General features: G+C 36.6%; 2 protein-coding genes across 2 annotated transcripts; both read left to right on the plus strand.

Moving 5' to 3' along the window:
- The first annotated feature begins 311 nt into the window (after positions 1–311).
- Positions 312–2,778, plus strand: LOC121264277 (WAT1-related protein At5g07050-like). The gene is made up of 7 exons (XM_041167392.1): positions 312–658; positions 759–821; positions 929–1,045; positions 1,135–1,387; positions 1,491–1,649; positions 1,731–1,882; positions 2,234–2,778. Exons 1-7 carry the CDS (start codon positions 456–458, stop codon positions 2,496–2,498), a joined length of 1,212 nt encoding a protein of 403 aa, XP_041023326.1. The 5' UTR covers positions 312–455; the 3' UTR covers positions 2,499–2,778.
- A 12,360-nt stretch (positions 2,779–15,138) lies between these two features.
- LOC121264278 (70 kDa peptidyl-prolyl isomerase-like) lies at positions 15,139–19,948 on the plus strand. Its single transcript, XM_041167393.1, has 12 exons — positions 15,139–15,362; positions 15,489–15,575; positions 15,990–16,250; positions 17,296–17,373; positions 17,484–17,570; positions 17,676–17,870; positions 17,965–18,051; positions 18,147–18,304; positions 18,710–18,832; positions 18,950–19,096; positions 19,356–19,483; positions 19,669–19,948. The coding sequence occupies exons 1-12, from the start codon at positions 15,200–15,202 to the stop codon at positions 19,766–19,768; spliced, it is 1,614 nt and encodes a 537-aa protein (XP_041023327.1). The 5' UTR covers positions 15,139–15,199; the 3' UTR covers positions 19,769–19,948.
- Positions 19,949–20,961: the final 1,013 nt, after the last annotated feature.

Genomic DNA, 20,961 nt, shown 5'->3' on the forward strand with positions numbered 1-20,961 from the left:
AATAAAAAATCTTTAATCACGAAAAAATTTTATAAAAATAAATTTATAAATTGACGCATTCTTATGTTGTACTTTAAATTTATAGCAATTTATATTATATTAGAGCATAAATTTTAAATTAATCAAACTTTTGATATAAATGATTATTTCACAACTATTGCGTATGAAGTATAGGAATTTTAAAGCCGATGTTTCTTTACTTTAATATGATTTCATCAGCATGTTAAGAGACATGTACTTCTAACTCGCTTCAGCACTACTTTGGGTAGAGCCCTCTCCCATGGGCGCCTATAAATAGTGGACTGGCTCCACATTTTACACTTAGGAGACACAAGAAACTCGAAGTGTTCTTCCTCTTAAGTTTTCTTCTTTCACTCCCTATTCTTCCTTGAAAGTTTTTCTCCTCTCCCTGTCTTTTAGAATCCTTGAGCCAGGATTAAAAAACGAAAAAAAATATGGAGGGACAAGGAGGCTTTGGCAATTTTGTTCAGAGATGTAAGCCTTATATAGCCATGATTTCTCTGCAATTTGGCTATGCTGGCATGAACATCATCTCGAAGGTTTCACTCAACCGAGGAATGAGCCATTACGTCCTGGTCGTCTACAGGCACGCCTTTGCTACCGCAGTTATCGCTCCTTTTGCTCTAGTTCTCGAGAGGTAAATAACTAAAATCATTATTAGGAGAGAAGATTGTCGTTCTGGGTTGATCGTGGTGGAATGTTTTTTTATTCATGCGTGTTTCTTTGCTTGCTTCCAGGAAAGTGAGGCCAAAGATTACATTTCCGATATTCATGCAGATTTTTGTTCTGGGGCTTCTTGGGTTAGTATCTGTTCATCTATATTTGTCATATATACAACATGCTATAAAGACTAGATAATTGGTCTAAAACGTTTTCTTCCTCTGTTTTATCTGCTCTGTTTCTACAGGCCAGTGATTGATCAGAACTTATACTACGCCGGCTTGAAATTCACGTCGCCTACCTACTCTTGTGCCATAAGCAATATGCTCCCAGCAATGACCTTCGTCATGGCAGTTCTTTGCAGGTATTTAGCATCATCATCATCTCGATCTCTTCTTTTTGCCATAATGGTTTGGAATATTAACATTAACGTATGCTATTTCGGATGAATAGGATGGAGAAGTTGAACATGAAGAAAGTTAGATGCCAAGCAAAGGTGGTGGGAACAATAGTGACGGTGGCTGGAGCCATGTTGATGACACTTTACAAAGGACAAGTCCTTAATTTTGTGTGGTCTCAGCACATGCATCACCCTAAATCCTATACCCCTGAAGAGGCCACTGGATCCGCTGACAAGGACTGGTTTAAGGGTTCCATGCTTCTCATCATTGCTACCTTTGCATGGGCTTCTTTCTTCATCATTCAGGTAAAGATACGATTTTGTCTTTCGTTTATCCTCTTCATTTTATAGAAATCTGGTGGTTTTTTAAATTATTGGGAAAATGAAATTTATATTACTTGTCTTACAGGCAATTACAATGAAGAGATACTCAGCTCACCTCTCACTCACAGCCCTTGTGTGCTTCATGGGCACACTCCAGTCTATAGCTGTCACTCTTGTTTTGGAGCACAAGCCCTCTGCTTGGAACATTGGCTGGGATATGAATCTTCTTGCAGCTGCCTATGCTGTAAGTCTCTCTCTCTCTCTCTCTCTCTCTCTCTCTCTCTTAATTTGCTTTAGAAATTAAACATTTGATTTTCCTGAACAGGGTATAGTGTCATCCAGCATTGCCTACTATGTCCAAGGGTTGGTCATGCGGAAAAGAGGGCCTGTCTTTGTCACTGCTTTTAGCCCTCTGATGATGATCATTGTTGCCATCATGGGCTCTTTCATCCTCGCTGAAAAGGTTTACCTAGGAGGGTAAGTTTTCTTTTGTATTTCATCTCATGCCTATTATATATAGGCATTTAACTACAACAACAACTCGAACTTTCTTGTTGAAAAAAGAAAATCACAAATTCCGTAAATTATACATTTTCTGGCTAGATAATTAATCACATAATCTGTTTATTATCAGAATGAACTGAATTTTCCATCTTTGCCCAAAAAACAAAATTTATCTTTCAGTCTTATCACCCCGGCCCCCCAAACTCGCCCACAAAAAAAAAAAAAAAAAAAAAAAAAAATCATTTTTTCAATTTAATTACAACTATTAATTATCTAGGAGCCAAATACTGATAAATAAATCTATATATCCACTTGTGGTTTCAGTATTCTGGGCTCTGTATTAATCGTAATGGGATTATACTCGGTTCTGTGGGGAAAGTACAAGGAATACAAAGAAAAGGAAGCCATTGAAGAAATTCCTGAACCAGTAAAGGTAATTGGAGGAGTGAATGGCGGGATGGCAACCGTGATGGAAGACATGGAAGCAAATGACATCGAAATACAGAAGAGTACAACTGAAGCTAACAAGGAGACCGTTCCCGTGGCTGCAGCTATTGGTGTTCCCATCCCACAGCTCCCCATGATATAGCTAGCTGTGGAATTAAGCACCAAAAGCCTAAGCATGCAGCATAAAAGGAGAGAGTGCGAAATAGAGAGATAAGATTGCGTTGTTGCATGCACGGTGACGAGGGGAGGCCGGAGGGAGAGTGGGGGCGCTTTTTGTCCCTATATGTAATCTTTAGTATTTTTTTTCTTTGTTTTTCCTTTTAGGTTTTTTCACTTAGTTACAGGTACGTAACGGGCCTTGTATCTTTCATGTAAGCTTATATTTCGCCAAAACAAAAAAATTAATGAAACAATTATGAGAATCCAGAATTTCTTCTTCTTCTTTTTTTTGCTCAAGCAGAATTTCTTCTTCTTCTTCTTCTTCTTTTCCGTTGTTCCGTAAGACATCAATATTGTCCACAATCATCATTGTACACGTGGAGGAAGTGCTAACGTCTGATGCAGATCCCACTTAGATTGATGGTGCTTGAACTTTTTTTTTCAAAGTAATGTTACATACAATCGTAGAGTGTGCAAACGTTGTACAGTCTTTTTAAAAAAGAGTAAAATTTACTATTAAAAAATTAATTTTTTATATGAGTCTTGTATTTATTCACTTTTTTTAAAAACATTGCGTGATATTTACATGTACACTTGCAACTATCAAAAAAATTTTTTTTTCCGGATATGTGTTCGAAGAAAAGGAGGACTGTATGATCTCTAGCTAGCGGCAGCTTCTTCTTCATTTCACTCCATGTGTACAGCTTGTTGCCGAATGTTGCATTGGAGCCACTTAATTGTATGAGAAATGATATTTAAAATCGTAAAGTGTGTAAATGTTGTATAATTTTTTTGAAAATCTATATGAAAAAAATTAATTTTTTAATAGTAGATTTCACTCTTTTTCAAAACGATTGTGCGGCGCTTGCGAAATCTACAACTGTATATAGTATTACTCGTACTTGTGTATTAGATTCATATTTCATCTTGCAATTGCTTGACCACTTTGTTGTGAATAACGATGACAATAAAGTGAATATAGACACGAGAAAAACAAGCAATCACACACGACATAGTATTTACGTGGTTCGGCAAATTGCCTACGTCCACGGGAGTTGCAGAGGATTTGTATTAGATGAGGAATCACAATACAATGGTGTAGAACGGCTACTGTTCACAGTCATACAGTACAAGTCAAACAACAACACTATATATATGTTGTACGGCGGAAACCCTAAAACAGCAGAATTAATGATGTTCGCTCGAGCGGCGTGTCGAGCCCGCGTCGAGCGAACCTGTTTCCCGCAATCGCTCGAGCCGTGAGTCGAGCGGCTCCTTAAGCGAGGCTCTCTGACTTCCCTCCGCTCGAGCCGTGAGTCGAGCGGTCATCGAGCGAACCTCTCTGACTTGCTTCTGCTCGAGCAGTCTGTCGAGCTCTCTTCGAGCGAAGCTCTCTGACTTATATTCGCTCGAGCGGCTAGACGCTTCGCTCGAGCGGCGTGAACCAGACTCCAAATACTCAACAATTCTCCCACTTGGAGACTGGTACACTCACATTGTCGCCCCTGCCTCAAACATGATATCCTCCACCTCTGCAACTCACAGCTCCTGTCTTCACGCTAGAAGACCAACTGAAGTTGCGCACAACTTCAGTTTCTCAAGTGTGACACCCTTTGTCAACATATCAGCAGGGTTCTTACTTCCACAAATTTTCTCAAGTAGCAACTGTCCATCATCCAACAATGATCGTATAAAGTGATACCTGATCTGAATGTGTTTAGTCCTGGAATGAAATGTTGGGTTCTTGGCAAGAAATATGGCACTCTGACTGTCACTGTAGAGAGTGCTATTCTGATTCTTTTTACCCAATCCCTCCAAGAAGCCCTGTATCCAAACCATCTCTTTTGCAGCTTCTGAAACTGCAATATATTCAGCTTCTGTAATAGACAAAGAAACTGTCTTCTGTAGATTAGAACCCCATGAAACTGCAGTACCACCCAGATTGTAAACAAAACCTGTGGTACTTTTTCTGCTATCAATGTCTCCAGCTAAGTCAGCATCAACATAGCCTTGCACCTCTAAGCCCTCTTCTGAGAAACACAAGCACGTTTCTGAGGAGCCTTTTAAGTACCTCAAAATCCACTTCACTGCTTCCCAATGTTGTTTTCCAGGATTACTCATGTATCTACTCACAACTTCCACTGCATGAGCAATATCTGGTCTAGTGCAAACCATAGCATACATAAGTGACCCAATAGCTGAGGCATAAGGAACCTTACTCATATAGTCTTGTTCCTCTTCTGACTTTGGTGCCTGATCCTTGCTGAGTCTGAAATGACTCCCTAATGGTGTGCCAACTGGCTTGGCCTTGTCCATACTAAACCGGTTGAGTACCTTTTTCACATACTCAGCCTGTGAGAGTCTCAAAGTGCCTCTGACTCTGTCTCTAACAATTCTCATGTCAAGGATTTGCTTTGCAGCTCCCAAATCCTTCATTACAAAATGCTCTGACATCTGCTTCTTCAGACTGTTGATCACATCAATACTAGCCCCTGCAATGAGCATGTCATCCACATATAGCAGCAAAATAATGTAAGAATTGTCAAACTGTTTGACATAGCAACAATGATCTGCCTGACATCTGCTGTACCCTGCACTACACATGAAACCATCAAATTTCTTGTACCACTGTCTGGGAGCTTGTTTCAGGCCATACAAGCTTTTCTTTAATCTGCAAACTGAACCTTCCTTTCCCTGTACCACAAACCCCTCAGGTTGGTACATGTAGATGTCTTCTTCAAGATCTCCATGAAGAAAAGCTGTCTTCACATCTAACTGCTCAAGAAATAGATCTTCAGCAGCAACCATAGCCAAAACTAGCCTGATGGTTGTGATTTTTACCACAGGAGAAAAGATCTCAGAATAGTCAATGCCCTGTTTCTATTGAAAGCCTTTTACAACAAGTCTGGTCTTGTACCTCTTACTGCCATCATGCTCAGTTTTCACCCGGTACACCCACTTATTGTGTAATGCCTTCTTCCCTGATGGAAGTTTTGTCAACTCCCATGTCTGATTCCCTAACAAGGAATCCATCTCATCCTTCATGGCCAACTCACACTTGCTAGAATTTTCATCTTGCAAAGTTTCTTGGTAACTCTGTGGTTCTCCACCATCTGTCAACAAAATGTAATTCAAAGAAGGTGAAAAACACTGTGGAGGACGAATAGTCCTACCTGACTTGCAAACTGCAGCTATTGGAGTGGACGGCTCTGGATCTGACTGCGGAATAATGGGAATGGGTGTGCTGGACCCACTCTCCCCGTCACTCACATCTCTGCACTGCACTGTGACCTCTGGTAGATCATCCAAACTCACAAACTCAAACTCATGGGAAGCTGCTTCAGCAACTGTACTAGACTTGTCTTTGTACACAATCTTCTCATTGAAGATCACATTTCTGCTTCTTATAATCTTCCGACCCTGATCATCCCAGAAACGATAGCCAAATGCCTCGTCTCCATAGCCAATGAAATAACATTTCCTTGACTTGGCCTCAAGCTTATTACGAGCATCAGAATCAATAAGAACATAAGAAAGACAGCCAAATATTTTAAGATGAGAAAATTTGACCTCTTTCCCGCTCCAAGTCTCCTCAGGCAATCCACAATCCAAAAGAACTGATGGCCCTCTGTTTATCAAGTATACTGCAGTGCTAACTGCATCTGCCCAGAAAGTAGGTGGTAGCCCAGCGTGCAGCTCATGCTTCTAGCTCGCTCATTTATGGTTCTGTTCATACGTTCAGCAACTCCATTTTGCTGTGGTGTCCCAGGAATGGTCTTCTCCATTCTGATACCCTGAGTTGCACAGTACTCCTTGAACCCACCATCAATATACTCACCACCATTATCAGACCTCAAGCATTTCAACTTCAAATCTGTTTCAGTCTCAACCATGGCTTTCCAATTTTTGAACACATTAAATACATCAGATTTACGTTTCAAAAAATAGACCCATACCTTCCTGCTGTGATCATCAATAAATGTAACATAGTAGCGAGAACCTCCAAGGGATGCCACTGGGGAAGGTCCCCACACATCAGTGTGCACAAGATCCAGTCTCTCTGACTTCAGTGTTCTACCACTCCTTAAGAAACTGACCTTCTTCTGTTTCCCCATAATACAGCTCTCACACATACTGAGATCAACTGATTTCAATTCTGGTAGCTTGCCTCTAGACAGAAGTTCTTTCATGCCCTTCTGACTCATATGGCCAAGCCTGCAATGCCACAAGTCTGCTGTGCTCTCTGCAACGGTAGTGGCAATAGTGTTATTCAAACCAGTAGTCATATAGAGTGTACCAGTTTTCTTACCCCGAGCCAGTACCAATGCCTCTTTGGTGACCTTCCAGGTGCTATTTGAGAACACCACTGAGTGACCACAATCATCAAGTTGCCCGACAGAGATGAGGTTCTTCTTTAACTCAGGAATGTGTCTGACCTTTTGCAAGGTCCATTTGTTCTTGTTAGGGAGTGCAATGTCGATGTCTCCCATTCCAATTACGTTCAAAGCTTTTCCATCAGCCAAATACACCTTTCCAAAGTCACCTGCAACATAGTTTTGCATTATTTCCCGATGGAAAGATGTATGGAAGGATGCCCCTGAATCAAGTATCCAGTCATCAACTGGACTATGAACTGCAAGCAATAGTGCATCCTGTAATTCTTCAGTTACCACATTAGCACTATCATTTTCTGTCTTCTTGAGATTTCTGCAATTCTTCTTTATGTGGCCAGCTTTGCCACAATTCCAACAAATTGCCTGCTGACCAGTTCTTGACTTGCTTTTGCCCCTATTCTTTGATTTTGATCTACCTCTGTTTGAGTTCCTGTCTTGTGCTCTCCCCCGAGAGTCGACATTCAGAGCTGAACTCGAACCTGAGGTCTCGCCTGAATCTCTCCTACGCACCTCCTCAGCCAAAATCAAGTCACGGATGTCATCATGTTTCAACTTTGACTTACCAGCAGAATTACTAACAGCCATCCTCATGGCTTCCCAACTGTTTGGCAGTGATGCCAATAGTATCAGTGCACGTATCTCATCATCAAATTCAATTTCAACAGATGACAATTGATTTGTGATAGTATTAAAATCATTCAGATGTTGTGCAACAGACGTACCATCCGACATCTTTAAGTTAAATAACTTTTTCATCAGATGTACCTTATTATTTGCTGACGGCTTTTCATACATACCTGATAAAGCCGCTATGAGATCCGCAGTCGTCTTCTCCTTGATGACGTTGTGTGCAACGGATCTCGATAGGGTTAGACGAATAACCCCCAGGACCTGTCGATCCAACAGAGTCCAATCAGCAACTGACATGCTATCCGGCTTCTTCCCCAACAATGGAAGATGGAGTTTCTTCCCATAGAGGTAATCGTCTATCTGCATCCTCCAATACCCATAATCCGTGCCATCAAACTTCTCGATCCCCGATACTTTCACTTCTTCTCCAGCCATCGTATTTCTCAGACCCTAACCTAGCTCTGATACCAATTGTTGTGAATAACGATGACAATAAAGTGAATATAGACACGAGAAAAACAAGCAATCACACACGACACAGTATTTACGTGGTTCGGCAAATTGCCTACGTCCACGGGAGTTGCAGAGGATTTGTATTAGATGAGGAATCACAATACAATGGTGTAGAACGGCTACTGTTCACAGTCATACAGTACAAGTCAAACAACAACACTATATATATGTTGTACGGCGGAAACCCTAAAATAGCATTAATGATGTTCGCTCGAGCGGCGTGTCGAGCCCGCGTCGAGCGAACCTGTTTCCCGCAATCGCTCGAGCCGTGAGTCGAGCGGCTCCTTAAGCGAGGCTCTCTGACTTCCCTCTGCTCGAGCCGTGAGTCGAGCGGTCATCGAGCGAACCTCTCTGACTTGCTTCTGCTCGAGCAGTCTGTCGAGCTCTGTTCGAGCGAAGCTCTCTGACTTGTATTCGCTCGAGCGGCTAGACGCTTCGCTCGAGCGGTGTGAACCAGACTCCAAATACTCAACACACTTCTAATTTACCGATTTATGTTTTTTAAATAGAAATAAATGGCCAAAAGTTTGATGGCATATAGCCCAGTTATTCAAATGAAAAACTTGAGTTTGAAACCCCCACCCCACTTATAAAAATCAAAACAAATGAATATCGCTCAGCTTACTTTATTATAACCAAAAGATAAAAAAAAGATTGAGGATCGAGAAAGGAAAAATTAATGCATGACAAAGCTTAATTTAATATTAATTCTAATAAAATTCAGATTTTGTCTTTAATTTAATAACTTCCAAGTAAATATTATTGAAGATCTACATGTGATCTGTTCCCCACGAAAGGAAACTTCAGACCCAACGGCTACAATACACAAGGAAACTGAGACACAAAAAAATCCCCCAACGGCTGCAAAATCACTTATCACAAATATATAGCAACTCTTGCAAACAACTATGAAAACCTTAACTAATTATTTATGAAAATCATTTTATTTCTTTCCAGTTCATAGCCATTTTGTCCCTTTGTAACGTTGTTATACAACGGTAAATTCTGTACAAACATTCTCTCTTACATGCTCTCACGGTCAGTGAGACATTTTCTCAAACACGCAGACCACACTTGTCTCGGTTTCCTTGTGCTTTGCAACCGTTGGTTCTGAAGTTTCCTTTTGTGTGAAGCAGATCACACGTGTATCTTCAATAAATATATATCTTTAATTTATCAAGTTTTAACCTGATTTTCATTATCATTTGAACAAGAAATATTTTAGCTAGCTACTTTATTTGACAAATCTTTGCATTGAGTAGCTTGGACTAATTAATTCTAAACACTTGGTCAATCCCAAATCCAACTTAATTCAGCCATCTATGATCTGACCTTGCTAATTTCAACTTCGGTACACTAAGTCAATTACATGTTTGATGTCCCTTTGGTTTCATTTGAATGTTTGTGTGTACTAATTTTGTTTTACAAATTATTTAGGTTTTTATGTCTTTGCAATGTATTTTTTGGAGTTTCCATGGTTTTTTTGTTTTTTTTATTGGAATTTCCATGTTTTGATCATGCTTGGGTTGAGATATTTTATATATGTTTGTAACCCTTAGATATCGAGTTTTGTAATCACGGTTTTCTTCTATCATAAGTAAGGATAATCAATAAATTTGGAATGCCGTCTCTTAAAAAAAAAAAAAAAAACCGTTGGTATTCCTCCCGCACCCGGCCGGCACCATGCACGCATTTCCACCCCCTCTCTCTCTGGTCTCTTTTTTGAATTCTGATGCTGGAACCATGAGATCAATAGGAAGAAATTCGGGAGTTTTTTTTATAGGTGGTTGCCCATGTTTGCAAAGGAGCAATAATATTAATTATCGATAGGCCAATCGCTGGGACATCGCATTATATGTAGCAAAAGATTGCATTATTTAACCCTGACTCAACATCCACTACTCACTGAGAAATTATAATTTGAATCGATCTCAATTTCCTCCGAATTAGAAATATATAATGGGTATTTTCTTCGATCGCCGTCTAAAAAGGTTTCCACCATACTTTGTCCGTTTACAGTCACTAAATGCATAGAACATATTTAAAAATAAATAATCAAGTCAACTCGACGTCAGTAGTGTTTCCGTCTATATATAATTCTTCCTCTCTAATCATTGTAATCCATGAGGAAAGTGGACAAAACTCTGTAGATATAGTGCAGGTTATACCTATACAATATTTGATTAATAGTTATATAAAAATAAATTCATAAATTAATGTGACTACATATTATGATCTGTTAAATCTGGTACTTTATGATGAAAATAATTTTACAATTTGACATACAACATCAATTTATGTTACTTTATAAGTTTATTTTTATGTTATATTTTGTGGCTAAATATTTTTCATAGTATTAATTTGGATAGACAAATATTTGAATGGTTGAAAATACAAACAACATGCACTTGTAAATTAAATTAATTATGACATGATATGCATGCCACGCACTTGCTAGCTATATATATAGCCTGCATGGAAATCACTAAGACTCGTTTGGATTTGAAAATGAGTTGAGATGAATTGTAAATAATAATAAGATGAATTATGAATAGTAATGAGATGGATTGTGAATTCAAACCAAACTTTAAGACTGAAAATATTGATTATATATTGCTCTGCTCTGCAACATCGATTCTTCGCATAAACCTTCAATGCCCACTAATCTGCGCTAGCTTTTGTTTATTTGTTTCTATCTACGCACTATTTAATTGTTTTGTCCTGTAGTTAGGAGACACTCATGCAAGACGTGAGTCGATCATGTTAGAATCAGCCAGCACTAAGTTAATAATTCATCATTCTTTTGAGAAATAATTTATATATTTCATGTAGTGGACGTTGTGTCATCCTATATATGTGTGTACACTCGGAACTAGAATTTAGTGTGAAATAATCAAGTGAAAGATAAAAATTAATATAGAAATAATTATGTAAGATTTTTTGAAGCAAATGATAAAAATTAAGTAAACAAAGATAAATTTTTTTGTTGAATCTAAGATTGAATATTGTAAAGTCTCTATGATATAAATAGAAATAGTTATGCGAGATTTGTTGCATTCACTCCTAATTGTTAACTTGATGGTAGTATATATATATATATTTACTAACAAAACTAATCTAAACAAGCTAGCTAGTGGAAGACTTAAAAATGAAAAATGTAAATAAATAAGAAAAATGAGATTGTAAATTTACCAAATAACTTATAAAAAAAGATCAAGATATTTTATTGCCTCTTATGAGATGTAAAAAAAAATAAGAATGTCAGATTTTATTAATGACAAAAAATAGGTATAATTATGAAAAAATTATTAAAAAATTATTAAAAAATTAAAAGAAACCTAGACAACTAAACACTAAATGAGATGTTTAAAAATGTTTTGAATCTTTATATTAGGATATCTTAGATAAAACCAACGTAGGTCCGCCCCGGTGTGTACTTAATTGGGTTGTTGGAACGTTCATACTCATTAATCTTCTAAGATAATTAACACTAATGATCCTAATATAAAGTAGAAAATTATCTTGAGATGAAGAAAAAAAATTGCTGGCTGGCCTAATTATATAGTGGACTTTCCAAAGTGAAGCTGATCAGCACATGACAGCCATGGGCCTAGCTCTGCCATAATCATCTGACTAATTAAGCGGAATCACCGCGCTCCACAGAGATGCATATATCATGGGCATAAGATGATCGTTTTCGCATGCAAGACGGGTTGGGTTTGTGGATATTAATTCTGAAGGCCGCCATGCATGCCAGGTGATAATTAAACTTGGTACCCTGGCCTGCGTACTTCGCCGCCTGCCGCCTACTATTTGAGGTTTGACGTACATATTAAGTGCATGCAGCATTTGATCACGTGGTAGTGAGGTAGTTATAATTAGGACAGCCAAATTTCGTTGTGCCTCCGATGGATGTCGGTTCCTGTACATGCATGGTAGCTAGGGAGCAGGCCATGCACCAAGGGTGTATTGAATGCATGGTGAGAAAAATTATCTTGATCTACTGGCTCAAGCTAGCTGGCCATATATACATCTACCAGGCCATCACAAATATGCAGACAAACATATTTTAAAGATTTAGTCTACATAGTCTCTAAATAGAGATCGTTTATATAAGTCTATATAATTATATTTAAAAAAAATTTAAAATTATAATAATATCATTTTTAAAATAATATTTTTTCTATTTTATCCTCATTTATCAATGAGACTGCACACGCAGATCTCTATTCAGGACTGTAAATAAAATTTATCTATTCTAAATTATATCACTAACAAATGGAATAATAATACTTTCCCTACTTTATAAAGAAAAAAAATTCTTGGATAGTCAACCATATATATATATACTAGTAAGTGCAACGTGCATTGCACGTTTACCCAGTTGACAATTTTTGTTATGCTTCAAATTTTAAACTATAAATAGACACAATTATGTCCATATGTTTAAAATTTTATCACTGTTTACAACATATATCATATACACCACCTGCAAAGTATCTACAACTATAATACAATAATTAACAAAAATCTATTTATAACTATTTGCAAATATTTTTTAATGATATATCACAACAACGGTAAATTTTAAAGGAGACATTTGAAACATTTATGTTCCCGCTTCAGATACAATATTGACAGAAAGTACCTTAAATTTGTTCTTGCGCAATTGTCTATATTCATTTATCTATGCCCTTAAATTGATCATTCATTCTTTTTTTGAAATTTGAGTTGCAATATTTTCGAAATATGGGAGGTGATCCTGTAATGATAGAAACATATAAACAAGTAATGCATCAAATTTTTTAAACAAATTGATGAATAAACATTTTACCTCGCTTCCATGTTCTAAAAGATCCATGGTTGTGCAATTCATGATTTGTTCTGCTGCTGAGCCGAAACTAACAATTGATATAGATGCACTAGCGTCATATATTTCCAGATACGCTCGACATATAAAAAAAGAAAAATGAAATCAGAAGCTGAGTAAAAAAATTCAAAAAAACTTAAAAGATGTAATCAATTTACAGAAATTAAAGTAAATCTAATAAGAAATTGACAGAAGTTATAGATTTATAGAGTTAATGTTTTATTTAGAGATATAATTACAATACTGGAAAGTTTGATAACAAGAGATTTCGAAACTTTATGCTGTTGTTTCACCGACAGGATTGATGGAGAGAATGTTCAGTTTCTTTTGACATAGTTGTCCAAGTTGATTTATTTCTACGTCAAGATAGATAGTCCATTCATTTTCTAGAACTTTGATTACAATATTTTGGATATATAGTAGATGATCCTGTATGAAATAATGAGAAGATATAAATATATGAATATCAAGATTTTTTAATTTTACACCTTTGATTTTTTTTTAAGTATTTAGATACTTTATATAGAATATTAAATATATAGTTTGTACTTTCTTTGAATTGTGTATTTTATTATAAATTTAAATATATTTTCTTTTGATGAAAATAATAATTCATTCATAACATTTATTATTTAATGAATATTATTGTTATGGAATGAATTTTTTTATTATACTTAACTAATTGTTTCTCTCTCTCTCTCTCTCTCTCTCTCTCTCTCTCTCTCTCTCTCTCTCTCTCTCTCTCTCTCTCTCCGTCCTCTTATTCCCTTCTACACCGACACTTTTTTTATTTCTCTTAATACCATTTCTTTACCCCACCTTTCTGTCTCTCTCATCTCTCTCTCTCTCTCTCTCTCTCTCTATTTCTTTCTCCATCAGCCAGCAACCCTCTCTCTTTCATTTATCTTCCATCAACCAAAACCACCGCTCTTTTTCTCGCTCCATCTATCTCAGTCACTGCCTTTTCTCATAACCCACAACAACCCTTGGTTTCTCTCCTCTCTGTTCCGTTAGTATTTTACCCACAGTCGTCGTTGTCCTCCACAAAATCTGTGAAGACACTTTCGACTCTGACTCTGATTTATCGGAGTCGAAATGGAGCTAGAACAGAGTCAGTGCGGAGTCGGATTTCGAATTTTTGTTCAGCCCTAATTAATACGACGCATGCAAACTCTTGAAAAGTAAAAAGTTGACATCTTGGTAATTTGCTTATTATTATTTTTTAAATTATTAAAATATTCTGAAACTTGTCAAGAAAGTCAGGTAATGTTTATTTTTATAGATTGAAATATGTAAGTAGCTTTCTTAAAGGTCAGGAATATTTTATTTTATATTTTTCTGAGAGTGCTTTGGGGATGTTTGTGTTTCACACCATCTCAATTATTTCATATGTGAAACACAGGCACAAATCACAACTGATACACTTTCGGCCCAATCTCGGCCCTTTGACTTAGGAAGCTTTAATACACGCTTGCCAGCCCAAATAGAAAAAAATAATGCTACAGACAAGTCTGTTGATTTTATGCCTGAAATGGATGGGAGAAAAAGGGCCCAAATTCATATTGGAAAGCAATATAGAAAGGGTAATGCTAGAATCCCGCTGGGGGATCCGTTTATTTTTCCGTTCATATATTTTTTTTTTGAGTTTTTTTTTTTTCTTATGTAGTGATTAAGAAAATCTTCTTTAATAATATTATGAATTTTTTATTTTTTAAAAAATATTTTAAAGTTTTAAAAAAATGATGTGAAAAAAAACATAAAATATTGGTAACTAGGAATAGGAATCTCTCGTTTAATGTTTTAGTGACATTTTACATTTTTTTCCTATTTTAAAGTTGTCATGCTTTACCTTCCGAATGAAATGTAAGCTGCTCTTATTTTTTGGATTTGAAGCGGTATCGATTTGGAATTCGAGAACTCTATTTTTTTTTTATAATATTAAATTATCAATTATTTTAAAATTTTATATTTATTTCAAAAACTTAAATTTGAAAAAACTAATTTAACTATTTAAATTGTATTCTATCCCATAAAAGAATAAAAATACGACCGCATGAGTTATAACATTGCTCCTTTCAAACAAATAGAAAACGACTCGGTTGGCTCGGAACATACCTCGTCCGAGTGAACCAGTGAGTCAACAATCCGAGTTAAGTGCCACTCGTCCCCACAGAAAAATCTTAACTGAATGCTCCAAATGGAGGGAAACCAACAACGGCTTATCTTTTTTACTTGAAACACACACACACACACACACACACACAATTACTCATTTCAATGGCACTCTCTTCTGCAATTTCCTCTTTGGAAGAAACTGCCATTAAAGTCGAAGATCCTGGATTACCAGAGATGAAGGTAATCGGAACCCAAGGTCTGAGAAAGCAGATTCTCAGGAAAGGAAACTCATGGCAGACTCCATTTCCCGGGGATGAAGTGGAAGGTAGTGAAAACAGGGCACCCTTCGAGAATTCACTTTGACGTTTAGGGTCTTGTCACTCTGGTATCAATAATCAGTTAGCACTCGTAATATCTGCGTGTTTAAGTCTAACTCTCTTTCGTATTTCAGTTCTTTTCAGCGGGTGCATTGAGGGCGGGGATTGTCTCTATCCGAGTCGTGATAAAGGAACTCCCTTTCGTTTTAAATTAGGCCAAAGTAAGTTGTCTGACACTCAAAGATCCGTGTTGAACTATTTCTCATTTTCCTATATTTATCTTAGTTTATGTAGGATGAAAATTGAATGAACTGGAATCTAATTATGGAATCTTATTGGAAAGAAAATTTATTGTAATTGCTTTGGTTTTGTCTCCCATTTGCTCGATGAAATTCAGAGTGTCACCATGCAATAGAGGGTGTATCAAGCTAAAGAGAAACTTCACAAATAGATGTTTTTGTATCAATTCTTGATACTTGCTTTCGTTCTCTAGTTTTTGTGTGTAGCATTGAAGAAGAAAACTAAAAGATTTATCATTTCTTTTTATTTGGAGAGACAATAGTTAATTAGATCTCGTTTGCGTTTACTAGGTGTCGCTAATATGCTTCATTGCTTCTTTAACATTTCAATTTCAGATGAAGTTATAAAAGGATGGGATGAAGGGGTCTTGACCATGAAAAAGGGTGAGAGAGCAATCTTCACAATACCACCAAACTTGGCCTATGGGGAACTCGGCTCTCCACCCCTGATTCCTCCCAATTCAACTCTCATTTTTGATATTGAAATGCTGTCTTGGACCACTATCAGAGACATAACTGGTGATGGAGGAATACTGAAGAAGATAACGAAGGAGGGTGAAGGATGGGCCACTCCAAGAGAAGCTGATCAAGTGCTAGGTAATATTGACAGTGTTGGAGAGTTTTTCTTTTCTTTCGTTAATCATTAAAAAACAAAAACAAAAATACAGTTATGCATCATTGAAGTTGTTTTTATATGAAGAAACTACAATCTTGCTAAGCTTTGCCATTAACTTGTTAACAAACCCCTAGTTACTGTTTTAGCTTGGAAGGATGATGGACTATACTTCCTATCTTCATTGTATATATCACTGTGAAGCTTTTGAAATTTCTTGCGTTAATTCCATAGAAGTCCAATCCTCAACTAAGTTCGCATGAGAATTCTCATCGGCCCGGCCAATCTTCAATTAAGTTCGTAATCAGAATTATTTCAGATATCAAACTATACGTGCCAAAAGGAGTATTAGAACTTTTTTGTCCTTGTATTGTTTTTCACTGACACGGTGAGATTTCTGAATGTATCGAAAAGAGAGAGCTTACAAAGAATTAATTCTGATAGTACGTAGTGCTAAATCTACTGGACATCCTCAACTATTTTTTTCACCTATCGTCGAGAAGAATTAGATATCTTTTGGTTAAATTCTGATTAGACAGATTTGCTGTTGCAAACTCCAACGCTTTTAGACTGGAGTTTGGCTTGATTTGGCCCTCTTTTCATTTCATTTTTAGAGTTAATGGTCTTGATTTTGTCTATGGAACTGTTTGACATATCATTTAGTTTATTTTATTTGTTTTTGTGTGTGTCTGTCTTTGGTTTGATGTGTGAGTTTCAAACCTTTTGGACATTTTATTTGACTGGTTGGATTCCAATAACTCCTTTGGAACCTGATCCAAACATGCATGGAATGTTCATGAGAAGTTGGAATTAGACTTGGCTACTGGATGATCTTGGTTGGCACTTGGATTTCTCAAGAATAACATTAAGCTTTAAGAAATGATTATAACGTGATAATTAATAAAAATCGGGTCTAGTTTGAAAAATCTGAAGTTAACTATCAAGATCACCATCTGTGTTTGATATTTGCAAGTTATTGTCAAAATTCTGGAAGTGCTTGATTACACCAAATTCTTTCTATCTTTCCAGTGAAGTATGAGGCACGACTTGAGAATGGAACAGTTGTCTCCAAATCTGAGAAAGGCGTGGAGTTTAATGTAGGTGATGGTAAGCTGAACTTGCACTGTAATTATTATATATTTAAATTTCTTTTCTTTAAGAAAAACGATGAGTTTTCCTGTTACTGGAAGGTTTAATTTCATTCTTTTGTATTCCAGAAACAGATTGTCTCTGCCCTGCCTTGAGCAAAGCAGTGAAGACAATGAGAAGGGGCGAGAAAGCGGAACTAGCTGTGAAGTTCTCTTGTAAGTTGTTGGAGTCGCTTGCTTCCTTTTAGCATTATGTCCTAAGCTAAGCTGACTGTCTTTGTTCACCATGTACTGATATCATAGTCATTCATTCCTCTCCAGATGGCTTGAGACAAAACAGAAATGAAGCTACAGAGATTGACAACGGTGTCCCTTCTGATTCTAATTTATCCATCGAACTTGAGCTTTTGTCCTGGAAAAGTGTTGTTGATGTCACCGGAGATAAGAAGGTTCTCAAAAAGATCATGAAAGCTGGTGAAGGTTTTGACCGTCCTAATGAAGGATCCTTGGTAAAAGGTAATATTGCTAACAATACATACAAAGTTTTTCAATTTATCAAGCTAGATATAATTCAATAATCCAGAAAGTTCTTATACTTCAATTTTCCCAGTTATATACTTGGGAAAACTTAAAGACGGAACCATTTTCGAGAGGAAGGGATCAAATGAAGAACCTTTTGAGTTCACAACCCTGGAAGGTGCTTTTTCTTTTCCCGACCGCAACATTTTTCGTAATGAGCATCAACCATCTCTTGTAAGTTGTAACCTTGCTACCTGCGCTTTATGCTTACAGAACAGATCAATGAGGGTTTGGACAGAGCAATCATGACTATGAAAAGAGGAGAACAAGCGGTAGTGACTGTCAGCTCAGAACATGTGGATAGCAATGACGTTTCTGGAATTGCAAAAGAAGAGCTCGTTTATGAAGTCGAGCTGATCGACTTCATTAAGGTTCTCTGTTCTTATAGCTCCTATTCCACTTCCACTGGGAAATTGAAGTTTAAATCCTTTAATTCCCTCAAGCACAAAATTTCCCTGGTCAGTATTCTAACAAGGTGTGCAGATGGCTGTTCGCTGACATGTTGGCAAGATTCCTATCACAACCTGTGATAGGCCAAAGATGATGTGATTGAGTTATACTATTCTTACACTCCTATATCGTATTTATCCCACTAACCTTATGTGGCATTGTAATTAACCTTTAATTGTTTTCTTAAAAATAAAAGAGTTGATCAAAGAGTTGATCAAAGTGTTGTGGATAGTGGTGCTACATGAATTAGCTGGCATGTCCAAAACCATGCTGTGTATGCTAACTATGAAGCGTTTTCTTTTTCTGATACATTGTTCTGTTAACAGGATAAACCGTTTTGGAAGATGGAGACTGAAGAGAAAATAGAAGCATGTGAAAGGAAGAAAAGTGATGGAAATGTTTTGTTTAAGACTGGGAAGTTTTGGCGTGCCTCTAGGAAGTATGAGAAGGAAAGTAATTCCTCTGATAGGAAAATGCATCTACTTTAAGAGATGGACAATATATCGTGTAACATTTTTTCTGCTGACTGGTAGAAATTGAAGTATCTGCTTCATTTTTATTTGCAGGCTGCAAAGTATGTTGAGTTTGACCATAATTTCACTGATGACGAGAAGTCTACTGCAAATGCCCTATGGTTGTCATGTAATTTGAACAATGCTGCTTGTAAACTCAAGCTGGGGGAATACCTTGAAGCTTCAAAACTATGCACAAAGGTTCTTTCTTTCCCACCCTCCTTTTACTCTCTCCTTCCACCCATAAACACACCAAATCTGCCTGGGATATTGCCGTGATGAGTTGATCTAGGGATTGAACACTGGTACTGATACATGTGATACTTGGAATAACTTCGTCGGGTGGAAATTGATTGATGGAAGGCCAGAAAGGTCTTCTTATGGAGAATACTTCACTATATTTATGTCTCTTGTTGGATACTAATTGTGCATACTTATTTATTTATTTGCATTGTATCAGGTCCTAGAACGTGATCCATGCAATGTCAAAGCTCTGTACAGACGATCCCAAGCATACCTGAAAATTTCTGAGCTAGAGAAAGCAGAGGCTGATCTTAAGAAAATTCTAACCATTGATCCAAATAATAGGTATGAACATTGTGACGCCCATCTTTCATCTTTCTTTCCGCTTCTCCTTCCTCTGCTAAATTGATTTTATTGACAATAAGGGAATCTATTCACGTAGATACTTGCTCAGCAATTTCTTTGCTTACATTCTCTATCAAATTAATTTCCTTTTTATTTCATTCCTTTATAAAATTTTGAATTAACAGAGACGTGAAGCTCGTTTGCAAAGAGTTAAAAAATAAGCAAAGGGAATACAGTAGATATCAAGCTGAGATTTTCAGCACAATGCTTTCAAGAATGGGATAGCTAGCTAAAACTATTAACATCTTGTCTAGTATTAGAAGCAAACCTTCGCCGGTGCTGGAGTCAGATTGGAGTAATTTCTTTCGTTCATTTGGCACCAACTAATTTCATGTGGTGGCTCAATGTATGTTAAGTACTAGCCTTGTATTGTTCTATTCATGATATGAAACATGTTCTCTACTAGTAGATCAGTAGCCAGTGACAAAAGGAAATGCCAGCTTGGCCTCGATTTCCAGCCCAAGGGACTAAAATTATAGGTAGATATTGGCTATTTTACAAAGAGAAAAAAACACACTTTTATTCAATAACGGGACCCATCGATATTTAGCCAAGATATGAATTACCTCTTTCAATTCAGAAGTCAGGGCAATAGTTCCATTTATCCAAATTTACCCATCATTTTCATTTATTTATGGGTAGGAAAAGTCATAGATTCAGAAGTTATAGTTGCTCCCATACGAAATATAGGTAATAACAAAATAAAATAAGGTCCCAAAGTTGCTTAGATAAACTTTAGAATAATACTACATACAATCGTAGAATACGTAAGCACCATGTATTCGTTTTGAAAAAGAATAAGATTTACTATTAAAATATTATTATTATTTTTATATAAATTTTATATCTATTTTTTATTTTTAAAATAATTACGCTGTACTTACATACTCACATTTACTATTAATTTACAGTACCATCCATCCATTTTGGGGAGTAGCTTTCATTGCTTACACAAACTAGTGGGATTGACTTTGCAACACAATTCATGGTGGTTGATTGGGTCACCCTTGAGCAAAGTTAGGTGAACCCAAAATTGGATGGTTTCCCCTGAATTCCCCCTAGCACCATTATTATCTCTCGTCGTGTCACCAACCCACCAACTCCCGTGGACCCCGTGGCTGCTCCAGCTATATTAAATATTAATACCAACTTTGACCCACCAACTGGAAAAAAATAAAATTAATAAATACACAATATTTTTTATAACATATTTCATAATCATATTTTAAAATTAAAAATATTATTATAAAATATCATATAAAAGTAACATCACCTTATAAAAATATCTTCATATATTATGAAAATTATTATAGACAGTATTGTGATTGGTGTGTATCATTACTATTACTCTAATTGACATCTATTTAAGGCATTATTAGAGTCATTGACATCAGGTTCTAGTTGGTACTAGCTATTTA

This window comes from Juglans microcarpa x Juglans regia, chromosome 5D (assembly GCF_004785595.1).
Source record: "Juglans microcarpa x Juglans regia isolate MS1-56 chromosome 5D, Jm3101_v1.0, whole genome shotgun sequence".
NCBI classification, from domain to species: Eukaryota; Viridiplantae; Streptophyta; class Magnoliopsida; order Fagales; family Juglandaceae; genus Juglans; species Juglans microcarpa x Juglans regia.